The sequence below is a fragment of the Arvicola amphibius genome, chromosome 7, assembly GCF_903992535.2.
Source record: "Arvicola amphibius chromosome 7, mArvAmp1.2, whole genome shotgun sequence".
NCBI lineage: Eukaryota > Metazoa > Chordata > Mammalia > Rodentia > Cricetidae > Arvicola > Arvicola amphibius.
In genome coordinates this window covers 53,081,987-53,101,158 of record NC_052053.1, presented here as the reverse complement: position 1 = coordinate 53,101,158, position 19,172 = coordinate 53,081,987, and the positions used below count along the sequence as shown (strand labels likewise).

Here is a 19,172-nt window from a genome sequence, read left to right as displayed (position 1 = left end):
TGATGAATATAAGCTTGAGTTTATTTATTAGTCTAGGGATTAAACGAAGGTCAGTCAAGCTCTTCCCACTAACAGGCACTCCATCCCACCAAACCTTGAAAATCCCAGTACCTACAGACCCCAGGCTGTACGTATTAAATTATTATGGTCAACAAATTGAAACAACTAACAGCTAAAGTCCCCAAAAGGCAGAAATTAAATGAAAAACAAACAATTAACTGAATTTGTCTTAAAATAAAAGTTACATAAAAGAAAATGATCCTGATGTAAACAATTGCAGAAAAAATAAAAATGAAGGTGGGGAAGAATAGGAATAAATTGCCAAGTACAGAAAACTGGCCAAGGGATAGGCACCAATAGCTAAGATGTAAGTAACATGAGAAAAAAATTCATCATTGAAAATTTCTCAACATGGGTGATAATTTTTATTGATTTAAATATTCTGCTTTGACACATATTTATAGGCACAGTATGATTTTAGAGGGTTCCATGCTCTGCTGGCACATCTGGTCGTTTGTGGTGAATTGATCCAGGGTTACAGACATCTGGGCACCTGGGCAGCACCGTGGCACACAGCAGTGTGTGCTGTTGAGTCTTCAGCTTTCCATGAGCAGCGTGTCAGCATTCACTGTGGCAGCCACAGTGCCGTGAGCACCGTCTTCTGGGTTTAACAGTTAGATATTCCATGCAGTTAGATCTCCTCTTTTTTTCCTAAGTAAAAGATTCAAGAAATTTGAACTAAAATTGGAAAAAATCAGGCACTACTGTGAAGAACATTAGTCACAGAAATTATTATGACCCTTATAATACCTAATTTCTTTTAAATGCCCTCTTTACATTAGGGAAAATAGTAGCAGGGAGACATTCCATGGGTAAAGTGTTTGCTGTACAAACTAAGGACCTGCACTTGGATTCCTAGTACCTATGCTAATGTGGGGCACAGCAGTGCACATCTGCATTCCCAGCCCTGGAGAGGCAGGGGCACAAGGATCCCTGGAGGTCACTGTCCAGGTGGCCCAACCACATCAGGGAGCTCCAGGGTCAGTGAGAGATTCTGTCTCAAAAGATAAAGTGGGGAGTAACTGAGAAGGACACCCAACATCTTTGTCCACATCTGTGGTCGCACACCCATCTGTGTATGTGCACACATCTACACGAACACATCACACACTAATATACATACATACATGCATACCCATACATGCAAACACAACACAATAATTAGAGAAAATAATTTACGGCTCTTTGTACGGCTATGTTTGGTTCAGACGGAAAGTGAAAAGCTAAATAGGAAGGTGTACCCAAAGAAAAACATGTAGTTATCCTCCTGGATATTGGAAGTAGACAAGATTGCTAGGCAAAAATTGAGAGTTTGGGGGTGGGGTGGAGTGGGGGTAAGGAGAGATGGGAAGAGAGAAGTGAGAAGGGGAGGATGGGGAGAGCTTGGGGGAATGGGACAGTTGGGATGGAGGAAGAGTGGATATGGGAGCAGGGAAATATATATCTTAATTAAGGGAGCCATTTAAAGGTTTGCAAGAGACTAGACTCTAGAGGGGTTCCCAGGTGTCAAGGAGATGTCCCTAGCTTGCTCCTTGAGCAGCTGAGGAGAGGGTGCCTGAACTGGCCCTATCCTATAGCCATACTGATGAATATCTTGCATATCACCATAGAACCTTCATCTGGCGATGGATGGATATAGAGACAGAGACCCACATTGGTGCACTGGACTGAGCTCCCAAGGTCCAAATGAGGAGCAGAAGGAGGGAGAACATGAGTAAGGAAGTCAGGACCACAAGGGGTGCGCCCACCCACTGTGACGGTGGGGCTGATCTAATGGGAGCTCACCAAGGCCAACTGGACTGGAACTGATGGAGCATGTGATCAAACCGGACTCTCTGAACATGGCTGACAAGGAGGGCTGACTTAGAAGCCAAGGACAATGGCACTGGGTTTTGATTCTACTCCATGAACTGGCTTTGTGGGAACCTAGTCTGTTTGGATGCTCACCTTCCTAGACCTGGATGGAGGGGGGAGGACTTTGGACTTCCCACAGGGCAGGGAACCCTGACTGCTCTTTGAATGGGAGAGAGAGAGGAAGGGGGGTAGGGGGAGGGGGAGGGAAATGGGAGGAGGTGAAAAATTTTAATAACAGTGATAAAATAAAAAAAAAGATAGAGATATGCAGTAAAGACAGATTCAGATAAAAAACTCTAAATGTTTTGTAGTGTGTGTGTGTGTGTGTGTGTGTGTGTGTGTGTGTGTAGGCTTGGGAGAGCAAAAAAGGTAGAAAAAGTCCTTAAAAATGAATAGAGTAATAGAAAATATAATAAGCCACATAAAGAAGGAAAATGTGCACAGAATCTGGATTATGTATATTATTGTCTTTTCTATAGATTTTTGACTGTTAATGAGTAAATAATAACAGCTGACATTTGACTATGAAAACTGCTAGATTAAACCTCATTTTAAAAATAAAAAAAAGGAATCTAAAACATCAAATAAACAGAAGCCTCACCTACAGACTCCAGTAACAATAAATAATGTTCATTTAATGCTATATTCTTAATGAGATGCTCATGGCTTTTAATTTAAGAGCATCTGAAACCTGGCCCATTGCCTTGTTTCTCTGAACCACCTCAGAGCTCTTGAAGCCTAGTGGGTGACAGGAAGGGGTTATTGTGACTCTAATGGTTGCTCCACATATTCCATAAAAGCAGTTGATCCTTAGGTGATATTCACTGTCAGCTGGGTAAACAGCTAAGCCATCCAATAAATAATCATTATTTGCAATTATATTTGATATTCTCACTTGGTTTGTCTTTGTTGACACCAGCACCATTAAGGGCTATGCCCCCTTCCCTTGGGGAAAGGCTTATTTATTCTAGGCACTAGAAGTCTTGTTTCTCAGCCCCTCAAAGCTCCTCTTAAACAAACCTGAGAATTGTATCTTAAATGTGTGTGCATCTCTACATGGCCTGAGGCTTATGAGTATAAGTTACAACTCAGTTATCTGAAAGTTTATCAAAGACTTCCTCTATAACAGTTCATTTTTGCTCAGTTCAATCCATAAAAAGAATGCAAAACAGGTTCAGAGTGTATAGGTTAGATATACCATCGCATTCAGGGTGGTATAGATTAGAAGCACCATTGTCTTCATAATGGTATAGGTTAGACACACCATTGATTTCATAATTGTATAGGTGAGATACACCGCTCCTTCACCAGTTTCCATATCTATGTCACCGAGATCATACTTTCCTTGATCAGTTATATGAAAAGTCAGTAATAAAATGCTATATGTAAAATATGTAATGTTCCCTATATTCCAAATGTTTATGTGGACACTTTACTCTTGCTTTACGGTTTACTTTATTTCAGTCATGTGTCTGTTATGTGTCTGTGTCTGGTTATGTGCACACAAGTGTAGGTGCTCACAGCTGCTAGAAGAGGGCTCAATCTGATTATAGGCAGTTGTGAGTCAGAGGATCAGGTTTTACTGCGAGACTTTGTCTCCTAGTAATGCCAGAGGCTATACCAGACAGTCTCCCCAACATGGCTCCCACAGTGTGAACAATAGACCTGCAAGGACACAGCAATAGACATGCCAGAGTGAGGGATAAAGACCACCAGGTACCAACCCTACACAAACACCTACAGCATCAGAGGAAGGCTGGGAGCGGGAGAGTCTTCCCCAGGGAAGAGCACACTGATTGCTCATCCAATGACAACCAGTTATTCCCAAAAGCATACATGTAAATATACAGACTGAGAAGGTTATATTTAGGAACATATATGTATAGACACATATATACATGTATACACATATGACTGTAACAATGAAAAAAGAGGGCATGAATTTGAAGGAGAGCAAGGGGGGTTTATGGGCTGTTTTGCAGGGGGCAAAGGAAAGGGGGAAATAATGTGATTATATCAAAATCTCCCAAATAAAATAAATAATTAAAAATTAAAAGTATTCAGAAGAAAATCAGAAGGCTTCTTTCTGCTTGTTTTTTTTTTTTTTAAGACTATATAGAAAAGGAGTCCCTGAAGTTTTGGAAACCTTAAGAAAGTTCTTTCATCCTGAAACATCTACTAATGCTAACACTGAAATAGATTTCAACTTTTGGTGACTGTAATGTGACAGAATCATTGCATTTTATCAACTGGATTACTCAATCTCAGGTTCTCATGTGAGACTTGGGAGGAACTCTCCTTGGAGACTGTATGGTGAGCTGGCCTTCGGTGCCACTGAGTCTTGGCTCTGAACTAGTGTGCTATCCTTTTTCCAGTCCCCCAAATACACAACAGGGTTTCCTTCTGGACATTGCAAGTTATCTGCCTTTCAAATCTAATTGTAAGTAGGACATGAAAACTGCTTTTCTTGAAGAAGTTAATTTACACAAAGTAACGCAGGTTTGGGAAAGTTCCGATAGGAAAAACCATACTTACCAGGGTGTCTTGCCAAATAGACACCTTTAAAGGTGTCTTTAGCTCTGATCCGGGTTGCCCTGATCCGGGTTGCCATGGTGCAGCAGTGAGTAAAGGCTTGGACACAGCGTGAGCCTGTTTTCACACGGTCTGCTCGCTGCTCACAGGTTTCATAGGCACTAGGTCTGGCTCCGTCATAACAACACTTCTTTACCACCGGATGTTTGTATGTAGCAGCTGAAACGATGTCAATACGCGTGTCCTTACCACCAACAGTCATAGGGATCTCAAGCGTCAATTTCTCTACCATCAAAGGAATCCCTCACCAGATACTCGGGGAAACCAAGCATTTTAGATAATTTTAGGCGAGGAAATAATAAAGAACTGCTTTGTTCGGGGTAAGGATCTGGCCAATGAAATCCTGAGTTTGCGTGAAGGATCATTAGAGGGGTGAACTAAACCTCCACAAGCATCTTTTCTCAGCCCGCTGCATTGCAATTAAGGAAACCCCATGTCTTCTGCTCTCTGGTCTTGAATGCAGTAACCGCAGTGCTATACAACTTGTGGACTACCTTGTTCTGTTATTTTCTGTTCCAGGTAATCTGTTGGCTGGAGACTCACGTCTTGGGCTTCATCTATGGCGGGGAGGGGTGGAGATGGAGTGAGGGAAGAGTGGTCAGTGTCATACTCATGTAATATTACTTAAAAATAGGTCATGTCCTTGCAATATGACCTGTAATACTCTCGTCAACTTAATCGTTTGTTGATTTAACTACTTGACTCGTCGCTAATTGTTTATTTTTCGCAAAATCGTAAGCCTAGAATGATCATAAGCCAGGCTCCCCTTGGGACTGTAACACTTTTATTATGAAGAACAAAAATCCACAAGGGCCAGTGGGCTTCCTCAGGACTAACAGGCAAGCTGATCCCAGACTCCCAAACAGCCACCAAAGCGTTAGATTAACTTGAATTTTCAGTTCGTGCTGCTGATCACTTACTGGTGTGAGACTTATTTTGTAGGCTTTATCTGTGAGAGAGAAAGTGGTGTGGAAGGCATAAAATCTTTCTAAAACTGTCCCATGATAGTATTCTCTTCCACATCACTGTGGCCCTCTAACAACCTCTAACAAGCACCGACTCCTAGCCGGATATCCAACCAGGACTTCCCACCACCCTGGCCCAGGACCTCATCCCCACCTGGGAGTGGTTTGCATCAGCTACATTACTGAAAAGAATTACTGGGAAAAAACTAACGTTTTATAAATGATTCTTAGATTGAAGATTACCGTGTTCTTTGACATCAAAGTGTGTCGTTCCGTTGGTGGAAGCGTCTTCTCTATATTTAGCCTGAATCATCCATCTACCGTATCTGTGGAAGCCAGAGGTTTGAAATCATGGAGGGCAACGAAGAGTTTTAACTTATCAAGAGGAACTCTAGTAATTTCTGTTTTAAGAAAGTAAGAATTTATGTATATACGTGTAGATATACACATGCATACATGCACGCACACAAACACTCTCACACATACCAAAGTAAAAGTTTAGAGGAAAGATATTTTAAAAATAAATAGACATAACTGAACATTTCAAAAATAAAATAAATTGTTTAACAATTAGGTTTTTTGTATTGTATCTTTTCCTACATATTTTATGTATATATAGCAATTTTTATTGCAGAACTGAAACAATTTCAATATATAATTAATCCAGGAATTTATGCTAAATTCACAACATAGTAAAAAAAATTATAACAATATGTTTGGAAAGATGGCATACCAGTGGTGAAATTCACACCTCATATGAGCACATTTGTATTAGAAAAATAAGCATGGATGGTTTAAACCATAAAATAACCTGTCCAATAACCTTCATCCAAAAATATTTAGAGGGGTTGGGCAGTGGTAGCTCATGCTTTTAATTCCAAGACTTTGGGAGGTGCAATTCAGAATTCAAGGTCAGCCTGTCCTCAGAGTTAGGACAGCCAAATCTACACAGAGAAACCCTGTCTAGAAAACCAATACCAAAAACCAAACAAGCAAAAAAAAATCAGTGAGTACTACCCTGAGATTTAAAAAGATCAAGACAGAAGAACCGCAGACTTTATAGCAAACAGTCCACACCAGTTCAGATTCTCACACATTTTCTGAGCAGGTTTGCTTCACACGAGTTACTGCACATCACTGGGGGAAGAGAAAAACCATATCCACCATGCAGATAAGGGACGCGATCAACGGAGGAGATAGCACGGTTGCCATGACTATTGTCCTTGCTCAACAGGTATTTAACCAAGGACCGAGGATGCTGAATTGCTGAGCTAAAATGAACACTATGGACAGGGCCTTGATCTTAAGGAGCCTGGGGTCTAACATGGGGAGGGGTGATAAAGAAACAATGAATAAGACATGGAGAAGAAGAGAAAATACACAGGACAGGAGGTGGAGAGCGAAGCGGACACTACGCCGTATCCAGGGATGGCATTTGCACAAAGCGTCATTTTCCCAAGTCCCAGAGAAGAGCACTATAAAGGAGAATGGGTTCTGGGCATAGAGGACAACAGGGGCCAAGCTGCTAAGACAGGAGAGTGGAGTCATGATGGAGTTCAGTGATCTGCGTGGACAGCTGGCACGAAGTGACGTCTGGGAAATCAGAATCATAACATAGCAGACTCGATTCTGCACTAGGGAGCCTATGGCATTTTAAGAAATTGTATAATTTTAAATCATCCAGATTATTTCAGGCTCCCAACTTCAGTCTACGATTTTCAGAAAATGTTTTCAAAATGAGCCAAACACAATTTCCCCTAGAGAGGATGCAGGACAAGTGACTCTAAAGTGTTTCTACTGGAAATGTCTGCTGTAGCTGTGTATAGTGTAGTACAGTACAGTGTAGTATAGAACAGTATAGTATAGTATAGTACAGTATAGTGTAGTATAGCTGTCCTTATCTGTATAGTGCAGTACAGTATAGTATGGAATAATATAGTACAACACAGTAAAGAACAGTACAGTACAGTATAGTACAGTACAGTATAGCTGCCCTTGTCATAGATATCCTGCTCCATGTTCCTTTAGAGCAGGGATTGTGAACACTTGACTTCTATTTGGCAGCTTGCTCTCTTATTGTGAGTTCCACACACAAGCAGTGCTCATTAAACATGTATGTTATAAACCTCTGTATGAACATGGTCTTAAATCCTTGCATATGAAACAAATAAAACAAAATTTCCTACACACACACACACATGCACACTCACACACAGACACACACATTTTGAATAAATCTCTGCACCTGCTAGGCATAAGTGCTCTCTCAATAGAACATAACCTAACGCCCTCTCCCCAGAGATGGAACTCTGTTAGGGTAAAAAGGCAAAAAGGACACCTGAAGATTGTTTTATCTTCTAAATTGATTGCTCTCTCTATAAAAAGAATGGGTGGGAAATTTTGGAAACATTTTTTCTCTATCTGTGTGTGTGTGTGTGTGACAGAGAGAGAGAGAGAGAGAGAGAGAGAGAGAGAGACAGAGAGAGACAGAGAGAGAGAGAGAGAAAGAGAGAGAGAGAGAGAGAGAGATCTGTGTATTTATTTACTGAAACAGGGTTTTGCTATCTGCTGAGGCTGGCAGTAACAACATGTAAGTGATCCTGTTTCTGCAGTGTGCTCGAAATCTGAGACTCCTGGTATGCTGGGCTGTGCTCTGGTATCTGGGATTCATTTCTCTTTTGCTGAGAAGTGGGCCTAATTTCTACCATCCTTTGGAAGGCTTTACAAAGCCACATGTGCGCTGCCCGTGGTCAGATCAGGTGCTCACTTAACCTTTCCTCTGCCCCACAACCAAAACTTCCAGGTGATTTTTTGGTTTTTTTAGGGAAAAAAGGTTATTAATAAACATTTTTACATACTTGGGGTTAGAAGGAATCTGGAAGTCAGGAAAAGACACAGTTCCAGTAAGATTGTTTCCTTGTACCTTGTCAACTTCTGATCCTTCAGGGTCCTTTAGAGAAATAAAAAAAAAAAACCAAAAAAACATGCCCACCTTAGGTCTTTTATTGTTGTTACAAAGTAATACCCATGACCAGGTAATTTTGGAAGACTAGAGATTTATCTTGGCCACAGTGCTGGAAGCCAAGGTTGTAAGGAGATGATGCTGTGCAGGGAGGAGCTGCCCTGCTTCAACTCTAAATGGAGAAGCAGAACAGCAAGCAAGCACTCAGGAAGAGTTTGGTCATGTGACAAGAAAGCTCTCACCCGGGAACAACCCTGCTGGGTGCGTCCGTCTGTGAGGGAAGCATCACAGGACTAAGCACATACTTACTATGAAAGTTAAGACAGTTTCCTGTGTAACTGGCTCCAAGGCATCTCCCAGAAAAAGGACACCAACCTTTACTGAAGAAGAAGTGATATCATCAAAAACCTTGTTGAGCAAGGACTATACTAATTTTTGAAACAAACATCATCAGGGTAAAAATGATTTAAGATACAATGAGTGACATTGTCAAAGATTAATAATATATTTTGGCCGGGCGGTGGTGGCGCACGCCTTTAATCCCAGCACTCGGGAGGCAGAGGCAGGTGGATCTCTGTGAGTTCGAGACCAGCCTGGTCTACAAGAGCTAGTTCCAGGACAGGCTCCAAAGCCACAGAGAAACCTTGTCTCGAAAAACCAAATGTATGTTTTCATATATATATATATGAAACATCTTCAATGAGATGAATCTTGTTAAAAAACAAATAGAGCCCCTAGATAAAAACTCATATTTATTAAAAGAAAGTTGTTGGTAAACATATATATTGCTAAAGATTCTTTCATTTTAACTAAGTCCTCATGATTACTTCTAGTGAACAAGAGAGTTAACTTATAAAAATACTTATGTACAACTTGCTGGGATAGTATAAAATTAGTTATTTCTGTAATTAGTCCTCCGTTTATTGTGAATTTCATCATAACAAAAGAGTGAGCTCCGCTATAGGTTGTATGAAAGCATACAATACTTACAATATGTATGAAAGCATACAATACTGCCTTACATTAGGGCTGGAGGGTTGAGGGACAAGCTGATGTTTGGTTCAGATAGCATACACTCTCCTGCTTATGAAAACTAGCAAGGCTCCAGATTAGCTCTTCCTGTGATATGCTGTGATCATGTGACTTTGTTGTATGTATTGCCCCAGGTCCTGTGATTTTTCTCTCCTCTTTAAAAGAATAGAGGTGACATTGCAGAACTGCAGGTCCTTGCACATCCTAGACAAGCACTCTGTCCAGAAACACGTCTCTTTGTTTCCTTGCTAAGTAGCCCAGGCTAGCCTCTGATTTATAACACCCTCTCATCAGCCTCCCGGGTTCTGGGGTCACGGACATGCACCACCAAGCCCTGTGAGACCCTCCACTCTCTAAATGCTGTGTGTCTCACAGCTGACTTGTCCTTAATTTTCTTACTTCTTTCATTCACTTTAGAAGTAGGTACACAGAGCCAGGTGGTGGCATTTACATTTAATTCCAGCTCTTGGGAGGTAGAGGCTTGAGGAGGCATGAGGACCTCCAGAGTGTGACAGTCAGGGCTGTCACACAGAGAAACCTTGTTTATCTCCCAAAAGAAAATTGAATAGGGCGGTGGTGGCACACGCCTTTAATCCCAGCACTTGGGAGGCAGAAGCAGGCAGATCTCTGTGTATTTGAGGCCAAATGGTCTACAAGAGTGAGTTCCAGGGCAGGTTCCAAAGTTACAGAGAAACCCTGTCTCGAAAAACAAAAAACAAGGGCAATTCAACAATAAAACAGTTCACAAAAAATAATTAGTGGAACATTTGATGTATTTTATCTCTACCATTGTACTTTTTAATCTCTATAAATTTGAAACTGATCCCTTAAAATATCTTCCTTGTCTTTGTTTATTGTGCTCAGTATCTTTTAGCTTAATGTCTTTATTTTTTTGGAACTGCATACATAAGTAGTATAATTGCATGCCTATTATTGTTATATTTACACATACACATACACACATGTTTATCTAGTGTTGTTCTTATGTGCATGTGCTTAGGGTGGATTGTTCAGTGTTGGGTCAGCTGTGGGGGCTCCTCCCTGGAAAAAACCAAGCCTCCCTCTCTGAGCAGCCACTGACTGTCTATAGCTCTTCTTGCATGTAGGAGGCCTTTAAAATCTCCCCCATGGGGGTTGTGTGTCGTCTACACAGATTCACAACTGCTCCAAACACAGAGAGTGCGTGACCATAGGTAAAGCCAATATGATGAGCAGGTCGCCCACATCCTGTGCTCTCCTCCCTTCAGTGCTGTCACCACCTCATACTCTCCCTCCCGTCTATGACAAACCTGCCTGCTCTGTCCAGGTGTCAAGATGGAGCTGTTAGCAGCCTGTGGAAAGGCCTACGATCACAGGTTCTGAAGTTCAAAACTGTGGTCTTGTCTCGCTGCTTCCTCTTACTGTTCTGAGTTATCTTACCCTCTAAACCTCACTAATAAAACGGGAAGATTAGTGTCACCTTCCAATGACACTCACAGGTACAACAGGATAGAGTCTCCTCATGACTCAGCAGAAAAGATGGAACAAATGTTTACGTTATCATTATGATTTCGGTGACTATTATTTGCATAGTTTCTAATCTAGTTTTTACTTAATTTAGAATATTAATCTGTGTATCAGAGGCAAGATCAATAAAATTTGCGCATTGAAGCCACGACTTAATTGCAATGCCTGCTTTGTGCTAGACAATGATGTAAGAATGGTGACCAAGTCTGATATGCATGCCGTCTGATGCTCTAGGAGAGGAGAAACACAGTCATGTAGGTTTCCAGCAGCACGGAGGTGCATAGGCTGCAGAGCACACACCCTTGGATTTTGAGAGAACAAAAGAGAGGACTGGGGATGTTCCTAAGTGCTGGAGCACTTGCCTGGGATGTAGGAGGCCCTGGACTTATCCCTAGCACTGACAGAGGAGGAGAGAGAGGAAATGTGCTGGGGGTGGCAGGCTGAGCTGTAGTTGCAGGTTCCTGAAGGGATCCCTCTATGCATTGCTACCAGCAGGAGTTACTGAGTCAAAGGAAAGGATAAAAACGTACTATGCAGAAGTAACACTGCATTCACCTCCATGTGTGTGAGAAGTAGCGGGAAAAACAACTAACTTGAGTCCACAGCTGAGGGGACATGGCAGACAAGGGACCTGGGAAAGAGGGTGGGACCCAGGCTATGAAGAACTGAAGTTCTCTGGACAATATTCTAAGGTCCTTTATCCAAGGAAGACTCGGAGACTAAGCCTTTATTCTAAGATGCTTAAGCTAATAATCCTTCAACTGTCTTCACATTAAATACATCAATAAGATGTATTTAGAATATTTTTATAGGCAGAGACTACTATCTCATAGAAGAAGTCGTCTTGTTGAAGTCAGATCAACAGTTCTGGCAATGACTCGCTGTCTGAGCTGGGGACAACACCCTGACCCTGTCTAAGTCTTTCCTTTGTAAGCCAACATAACAGGCAGCTCTGCTGAATGTGTTGATTATCATACAGCCCCATTCACCTCACCATGGACATCACCAACATCCACCAAAATTAGAAGGTCTCTACTGTGCACAAAGTTAAACACCAAAACAAAGCATGACAGTTACTCTTATCTCTGTCAATCCGTCCCCCAAAGTACCATGAATGAAAAACATTCCTGCTTCTTCCTGCAATGTACATCTTCCATGAAGACATCTCTAATGGTCCAGAGATGGCAAGTGGCAGGGGGAAAGACAGAAGGATTTGCAAGCAATGTTGACTTTTCCTATGTCTTATGTACAGTTCTTGGGGGGAAATGCAGATTTTCCTCAGTCCCAGTGTCTTTCCTGCCATTCCCCGCAATAGGAAAACTATAAATATGAAACCATGGTAACAGACACTTTCTGAGGTGACTCGCTGTGGACAATCAGCACTTGGGCACCTCTGTGATGTACTTTAGTCTCTGCCAGAGGTCTAATCCTTTACACAGGGGTTCTTTTTCCATCCTTGTGACTAGCTACTGAATCCAAGATTGTTTTACAAAGAAGATCTTAAGATAACTTATTCTCAGTGCCAAAATTGTATTTGCAATTATGTCTTCTCCATTTTTGATGAATAAATTCTCTGACAGGAAAGATAAAGTAATCATTGGTTATGTTATTTATTTACTAATTCCATTATAAATTACAAGTGAAAATGCTATGTGAGAACATAAAAGTCATTAGGATCTGAGTTTCTCTTGAGTTAAGTAGAAACTGGTCTATTATCAATTTCAGATATTCAAAGTTCCATATCTTTATGTCATTCTCCCTTGGAAGAAGCATCAGATACTCTACCGTGCTGCTGTGGAGTGTACACAGGCTTGTCGGTGTGGACGAAGAGAGAGCCATTGTCATAGAGGATTGGCCTTTCTTCAGATTTTGAAAAATGCTTTGACACGACTTCCAAATACACATATGACAATGAGCTTTGTCCTGCAGACAACTGTTTTTCCTGAATCTGAAAACAACAAACCAACATCACGTGTGAAAGTATGATTGTGAAGTCCTAACGCATGCTGACCCTGTAGAGAACAAACCACTGCAGACTGTAAGACCAAAATTGAGCTTGTTCTTGCTTTTTGTTTGTTTTGGCTTGATCTTTGGTTTTTTGAGACAGGGTTTCTCTGTATCTTTGGAGATGTCCTACAACTAATTCCTGTAGACCAGGCTGACCTTGACCTCACAGAGATCCACCTGCCTCTACCTCCTAGGTGCTGGGTTTAAAGGTTTGTGTCACCACCACTGGACTGCAAAACTGAGCTTGTGCACTGCATAATTTTAAAGAGACACTGGAGACAGGGCTCAGGAGTTGAGAGCACTGATGGCTCTTGCAGAGGACAAAGTTCAGTTTCCAGCACCCATGTGGCAGCTCAAATCACCTGACTCTTGTTCCAGGAATCTTACTTCCTGTTGTCTCCTCTGTTATTGCATGCTGTGGTGCCCAAATACACATGTAGGCAAAATACCCATTAACAGGAAATTGTAAAAAATAATAATGAGCCTGTAATGGTGCATGCCTTTAATCCAAGCACTTAGGAGGCAGAGGAAGGCAGATCTATGTGAGTTCTAGTCCAGCCTGGTCTACATAGCTATTTCCTAAGCAGCCAAAGCTATTAGAATATTGTTACAGGCAAAGATTACTATCTTGTATGTCAAATTGTCTTGCTGGACTCGGATAATCAGTTCTGGCAATGACACTATATCTACGAAGGTGGCAGTATCATCGCCTACTCTAGATTGTTCCTTCCAAGCCTTGTCTGGAAAACAGTAAATAATAATAATAGTAGTAATAGCACAGTATACCACTACAGAAACTAAGGCAGGAGGATCTTGTTTTCAAGTCTATTGAGGACTACATGGTAAGAATCTGTCTCATAAACATAACCAAACAAGAAAACTAACTAAAACTACTGTAGGAACAATAATAATAAATTAGTTTTGCCAAAATCCCTTCATAGTCTGACATCATAATAAAATGTTAGCTTCTTTGAGACAAATTATTTCTAGAATAAAGAACTTTTAAAACTCAGTACTAAAACAAACAAAACTCCAAACAAGCTAGGCAATAAATTGGCTAATGAAACGATCACACAGTTCATAAGCAGAGAAGCACAGAGGACTGGTGGACATTGGAAATCCTCACCATCAGGAAAGCGCCAATGACATTGGGATTTCCTCTCACTGCAGGAGGAACAGCTATCACTGAGAACGGTAACAAAACCAAGAACGCCAGGGAAGATGTAGGGGCAGGGAAACCTTATGCAATGCTAGAGGAGTAAAAACTGGTGCAGGCACAAGGAAAATCAGTGTGGGGGTTCCTAAAAATAGAGCTGCCTCTGGTCCAGCTGCAGCACTTGGGTATCTACCAGGAGGGATAAAAGCCAATGCGGTAAGAGATGCTTGCACTATTCATCATCCTCATCATTGCACTATTCATGACTCCCAAGCTACGGAGACAGTCTGCTTGTCCATCAACAGCTAAGTGCATACAGCAAATGCAGTATATACAGGGGAGTTTTATTGAGCCACAAAGAAAAAAAGTTCTGGGAACTGGATGCAACTGGAGGTCTCCATAGAAAGTGAAAAAAGATGGGCTCAGAAGCCAAATATCGCGTGTTTTCTGTCACTGTGCACAGATGAATTTCCTGGTCGTCTCCAAATGTTTTCACTGAGAATAGTTTATTTTTAAGGATGTGGGCATGGCGCACTTGGCTCAAAATCAAATGTAATTTCTGCACAGAGTTTGGTGCTTCACTCATCACTTCCCCTGTTCCCATCTCAGAACCACACGACTATGGAGCAACAGTAACGGCTGCAATTTTACCATTGTTCAACTTTTGCACAAATTTTACCAAAAAGCATGTTTACAAAAAACAAAGAATAAATACATACTGTTAATAGTGTCGAGTTTTGGAATTTATTTTCTGGAGATAAATAAACACAGCCTGAAGAGTAGGTCACTTTTTTATCAGGATAACTTCTTATAGAGATTGTCGCATCAAATGCTTCCGTGTAGCCATGGGCTTGAATTACAACATTTTCAGATGCTCCAACCTGGAAGACTTTGGGTGCTGAAATGACGTATCTGTTGAAACAGTAAAAGAAAAGGTTTGTTTGTTTTGCGGGTTTTCTTACACTTTTGGTATTTTTCTTTCATTCAAGATTAATTTTAAAAACATATTTTAAGCCTGATGGCGGTCGCACATACCTTTAATCCCAACACTCAGAAGGCAGAGGAAGGTGTTTCTCTGAATTTGAGGTCAGCCTGGTCTACAGAGTTAGTTCCAGAACAGCCAGTGCTACACAGAGAAACCCCATGTTTCAAAAAATAACAAAATCAAACTAAAATGCTATTTTGAAAGTCAAAATTTATTATGATGGCAACTTACCTTTTCCAGCATGAAACAGGTTGTAATTAAACCCTGGCAACAGCTAAGAGGTTGGTGTCCATTTAGAAAAACAGTAATTGAGATATAAAGGCATCAAGACCAATGGCCTGAGTTTGATCCCAGAAACCCACATAGTAGAGGGAAAGAACTGACTCTTAGGAGGTGCCCTTTGACCTGCCCACATCTGTGGTGTAATGTGCTGGAAGCAAAGACCTGTATTTTGAGATATGCATTTTGTTTACAGCCTTCTTAAGTTCACAAGTAAGATATTCACCTTTGCAGGCAAGTTCTGGACCTAGGACATTAGCCTAGTGAGACCTGAGGACACCAGGTTTTTAGAAAACATTAGCGTTTTCCTTTGTTAGTCAACAATCACAGACCCTCAGTATTTACCTATCAGCTGGGGATGTCTCCAGGCCTGAATTCCAGCAGACCTGACACATCTCCCTCCCCCTTGCCCTTGAGCTATATAACAGCTTCTGAGGAATAATCAACTGTGGTTTGATCAGAAATCCTGTCTTGTCATCGTTTTCTCGTATCTCTTGTTCCCTCCATTCCTCTTCCTCCTCTAGGTTTATCAGGGACCCCAGTTCATATCTCATAGGCCGGGATAGCAATGGGCATGCCTACCCCCCATACACAAATAAATATATATTTTTAAATGCTGGCTGTTGAGCTTCCTTTCAGATGAACTTTGGTCCATATCAGGGCATCAGCAATGCAGTCTGTGCATGCGAGGAAATTTCATCTTGTGTATTTTCTCTGCACTCTCAGAAACTCAGGCTGCTGAGCTTGCACAGGAAGGTATCACTAGGGCTGTTTCTGTTTTCTCTGCAGACATGTGCATGGCATCCCCTCTTTTCCCCCAGGCTCTATATGCACATCACCGTTGTCTGAGAACCTTATCTGTCCATAGTAATAAACAGGGGCCTTCGGTCTCTGTGCTCTCCCGCTGCATTCTTCACTTTCCAGAAATTGATTCATATTTATTCGTCTGTCATTGGCTCATTTGTTCCTTCATTGGCTCATTCGTTTTTTTCATTGGCTCATTTATTCCTTCATTGGTTCATTAATTTTCATAGGCTCACTTATTCATTATCTTAAAATAGAATTCAAGCTCTAGAAACATCTTCTCCTGCCCTCAGAAACCATCACAAAGTAGGTGTCATGACAGTTGGCTTGGCTGTCCTCTTTCTCGGACTGAAAATGCCTCAGAGTTTAGTAAATACATCTTGCCAGCTGTACCTATGCTGGTTTCAGGAAGGGTTAATTAAGGAATGCCATCCACATGAATGTGGATAAGGACAATGTTCCTTAGACCACCACGTGCAATGGGGTTCAGGTTTCAGCAAAGACCTAGAGTACCAGGTAGCAGGGGGCAGAAGGCAGAGGCTCACGTGGGCATATGATCTAAGTCCAGCCTAGACAACATGGGGAAACCTCATCTTACAACAAACAACAGAAAAGAGTAAGTTCAGTGAGGAAGCATTCAGGTAACTTCCAATCCTAAGATATTCACACTGTTTACAAGGACAGGATTCTGGTGGCAATAAAATTATAACAAACTGGTTTATGATGTAGATGTCATTACAAACGTAGTGTTTCACTTTTTTCTGTAGTGAAGATACATTGTGACCCACTATAAAATAATCTTATACATCAATAATTAAAATTCAGCTGTTGGTGTTATAAGATATGCGTATTTGAGTTACACTGGCTTAACTGCACTTAGACCAGAAAAGCACAAACTAAGCACCAAGTACAAGTAGGTAACAACTGCCAATAAAATAGATGGTCTCGGGTTCACTCTGCACTTCTGCTAACTAGGACATGAATAATCATCTCCGTCATTGTTACGGGTAGCCATCCCACGGGATCAGTTGTGTTGTTAGCCGCTCACCAAATCCAGACGTGTGCACGGCTCTCATGGTAGCTGAGACTCCCCACTCCTTATGTCGGGAGCAGGCAGTTCTTGTCGAATCGATACAACCCCGAGTCTCCTTTTCACTCACCACAGCTAAGACACCAGGAAAGTGAAGATGGATCGTTTTACTTACGTTTCTTCCTGTCCCCAAGTTTTGCCCAGGAAAATTAAAAAGCAAAGTGCTCCCCAAAGGCCCATGGCTGGAAGTGGCATAAACCCATGGGCATGACCTTCCTGAAGCTACTTTTAAGTAAACTGGGTTAAAGAGTTTGGGTAAATTAGTTTTCTGGTTAATTATTAATGTCAGAGAAAAAGATGTCTAAGTGAGAAAGATAAAATCAGGAATGGGCACATGAGAGTGTGTTAATGAACACAAAACACGTTTTAGCATCCTGTCATGTGCAGTAATAAAGACAGGGGTGTTTGACATCAACTTAAAACCCAGGGACTTGTTTTTATGAATACAAGTAAAAGGGTCCTAACCTGGGTGCCTGCCACTGTGCAGGAAGGCTCAGCGCTGGGAGCCAGGAGCCGCTTTCCTCTGACTTTCTTGTCTCGGCCAGGTCCTTTGTGCTGACACCCTGCCACCTTCAAACTTGATTCTGGCAGGTTTCATTTTTCTCTGAGATTGACAGAAGACTCACCTGGATTTCATTTTAAATGCATGGTTTTAGAATGAGTTTGGCCGGCATTTAAGTCCAACACCAGGTGGTAGAGGCAGACATATTTCAGTGAGTTCAAAGCCAGCCTGTTATACAGAACAAGTTCCAGGACAGGCAAGGGTGCACAGAGAAACCTTGTCTCAGTAACCAAATAAAGGAAAGATAGATGATAAATAGAAGACAGACGGATGGATGGATGGACAGACAGATGGATGGGCAGACAAACAGCCAGATAGCTAGATGAATGGGTAGATGGTAGATAGATAGATAGATAGATAGATAGATAGATAGATAGATAGATAGATAGATTAGATAGATAGATCGATAGATAGACAGACAGACAGACAGACAGACAGACAGACAGGCAGACAGACAGACAGACAGACAGACAAATAGAAAGTGTCTCACTTGAAGAAGTGGTAGTAGCATCCCTGGTACTGGTGATAGACAAGGATAACCTAGGTCTACAGAGATGGTCCAAGGACTAGATCCATAGTTCATCCCAGTCTAGAGAAGAAGCAGTGCAGTAGATGGAAAAGGGTTGTGTCGGCATGGAAACTCTGCAGAGATGCTCCTGTTTTTCCCTAGCCAGTGGACACTCAGTGCTTACAGGGATGTGAGTCTGTGAATCCACGTGTACCTCCCCAGAGTTTGCATGCAGTCATAGACGGCCTCACGTTATACCTCCATGCTCCTGTGAGGGTTTCTGCAGTTTAATACAGGACATCAGTATGAGCAGAGTTAATAGTATTTCCCATGACAGCTGATATTCTTCAATTTTAAATTGTTTTTTGGTTTTAGAGACAGGGTCTCTCTATTCAGCCTTGGCAGTCCTGGAATACACTGTAGACCCGGCTGGCCTTGAACCCATGGAGATGACTGTCCTGTGCCTCCGGAGTGCTGGGATTGGAGCAAGTCCAACTACATCTCACAGCAGTTGATTTTCAGGACTTATTTTTAATTAAGTAAATTTAAGCAAAAGATAATTTTTAGAAATTTCATTAAATTTATTTTATATGTTATATTCATTAGAAAACTGATTCAGATTTTCTTTTGTCAATCATTTTTACATTTGTATAGATGTGTGCTATATTTCAAGGGAACAAAAGAAATGTCCAGGAGCTGGACGTGCATTTCAGTTGGTAGAGGCCTAGAGTTGGGCTCCAGCCTCACACGACTGTCAGGTGTGGTAGGGTACACTGTAGTCACAGCACTGGGAGGGAGAGGCAGGAGGAT

The 19,172-nt window shown here is 41.6% G+C and overlaps 1 protein-coding gene across 2 annotated transcripts; it reads right to left on the bottom strand.

Moving 5' to 3' along the window:
• Positions 1 to 402: 402 nt before the first annotated feature.
• Positions 403 to 17,540, bottom strand: LOC119818617 (complement C5-like). 2 transcript variants are annotated; one of them, XM_038336236.2, is made up of 9 exons: positions 17,408 to 17,540; positions 14,854 to 15,046; positions 12,757 to 12,934; positions 8,743 to 8,813; positions 8,330 to 8,421; positions 5,715 to 5,797; positions 5,001 to 5,063; positions 4,450 to 4,665; positions 403 to 711 (listed from the first exon to the last, which is right to left on the bottom strand). In XM_038336236.2, exons 1-9 carry the CDS (start codon positions 17,485 to 17,487, stop codon positions 692 to 694), a joined length of 996 nt encoding a protein of 331 aa, XP_038192164.1. In that variant the 5' UTR covers positions 17,488 to 17,540; the 3' UTR covers positions 403 to 691. The 2 variants fall into 2 exon arrangements, with proteins under 2 accessions (XP_038192164.1, XP_038192165.1); XM_038336237.2 differs by having other exon boundaries at positions 12,757 to 12,919.
• Between the last annotated feature and the right edge of the window lie 1,632 nt (positions 17,541 to 19,172).

What these genes read in the sequence shown, in the direction of transcription:
- LOC119818617 (XM_038336236.2), bottom strand. Translation starts at nt 17,487, where the DNA reads ATGCCACTTCCAGCCATGGGCCTTTGGGGAGCACTTTGCTTTTTAATT. An exon ending in AAAACTCGACACTATTAACA is followed by an intron (nt 12,935 to 14,853) that starts GTATGTATTTAT and finishes CACGTGATGTTG; the next exon opens with GTTTGTTGTTTTCAGATTCA. An exon ending in AAACTGTCTTAACTTTCATA is followed by an intron (nt 8,422 to 8,742) that starts GTAAGTATGTGC and finishes ATTTCTCTAAAG; the next exon opens with GACCCTGAAGGATCAGAAGT.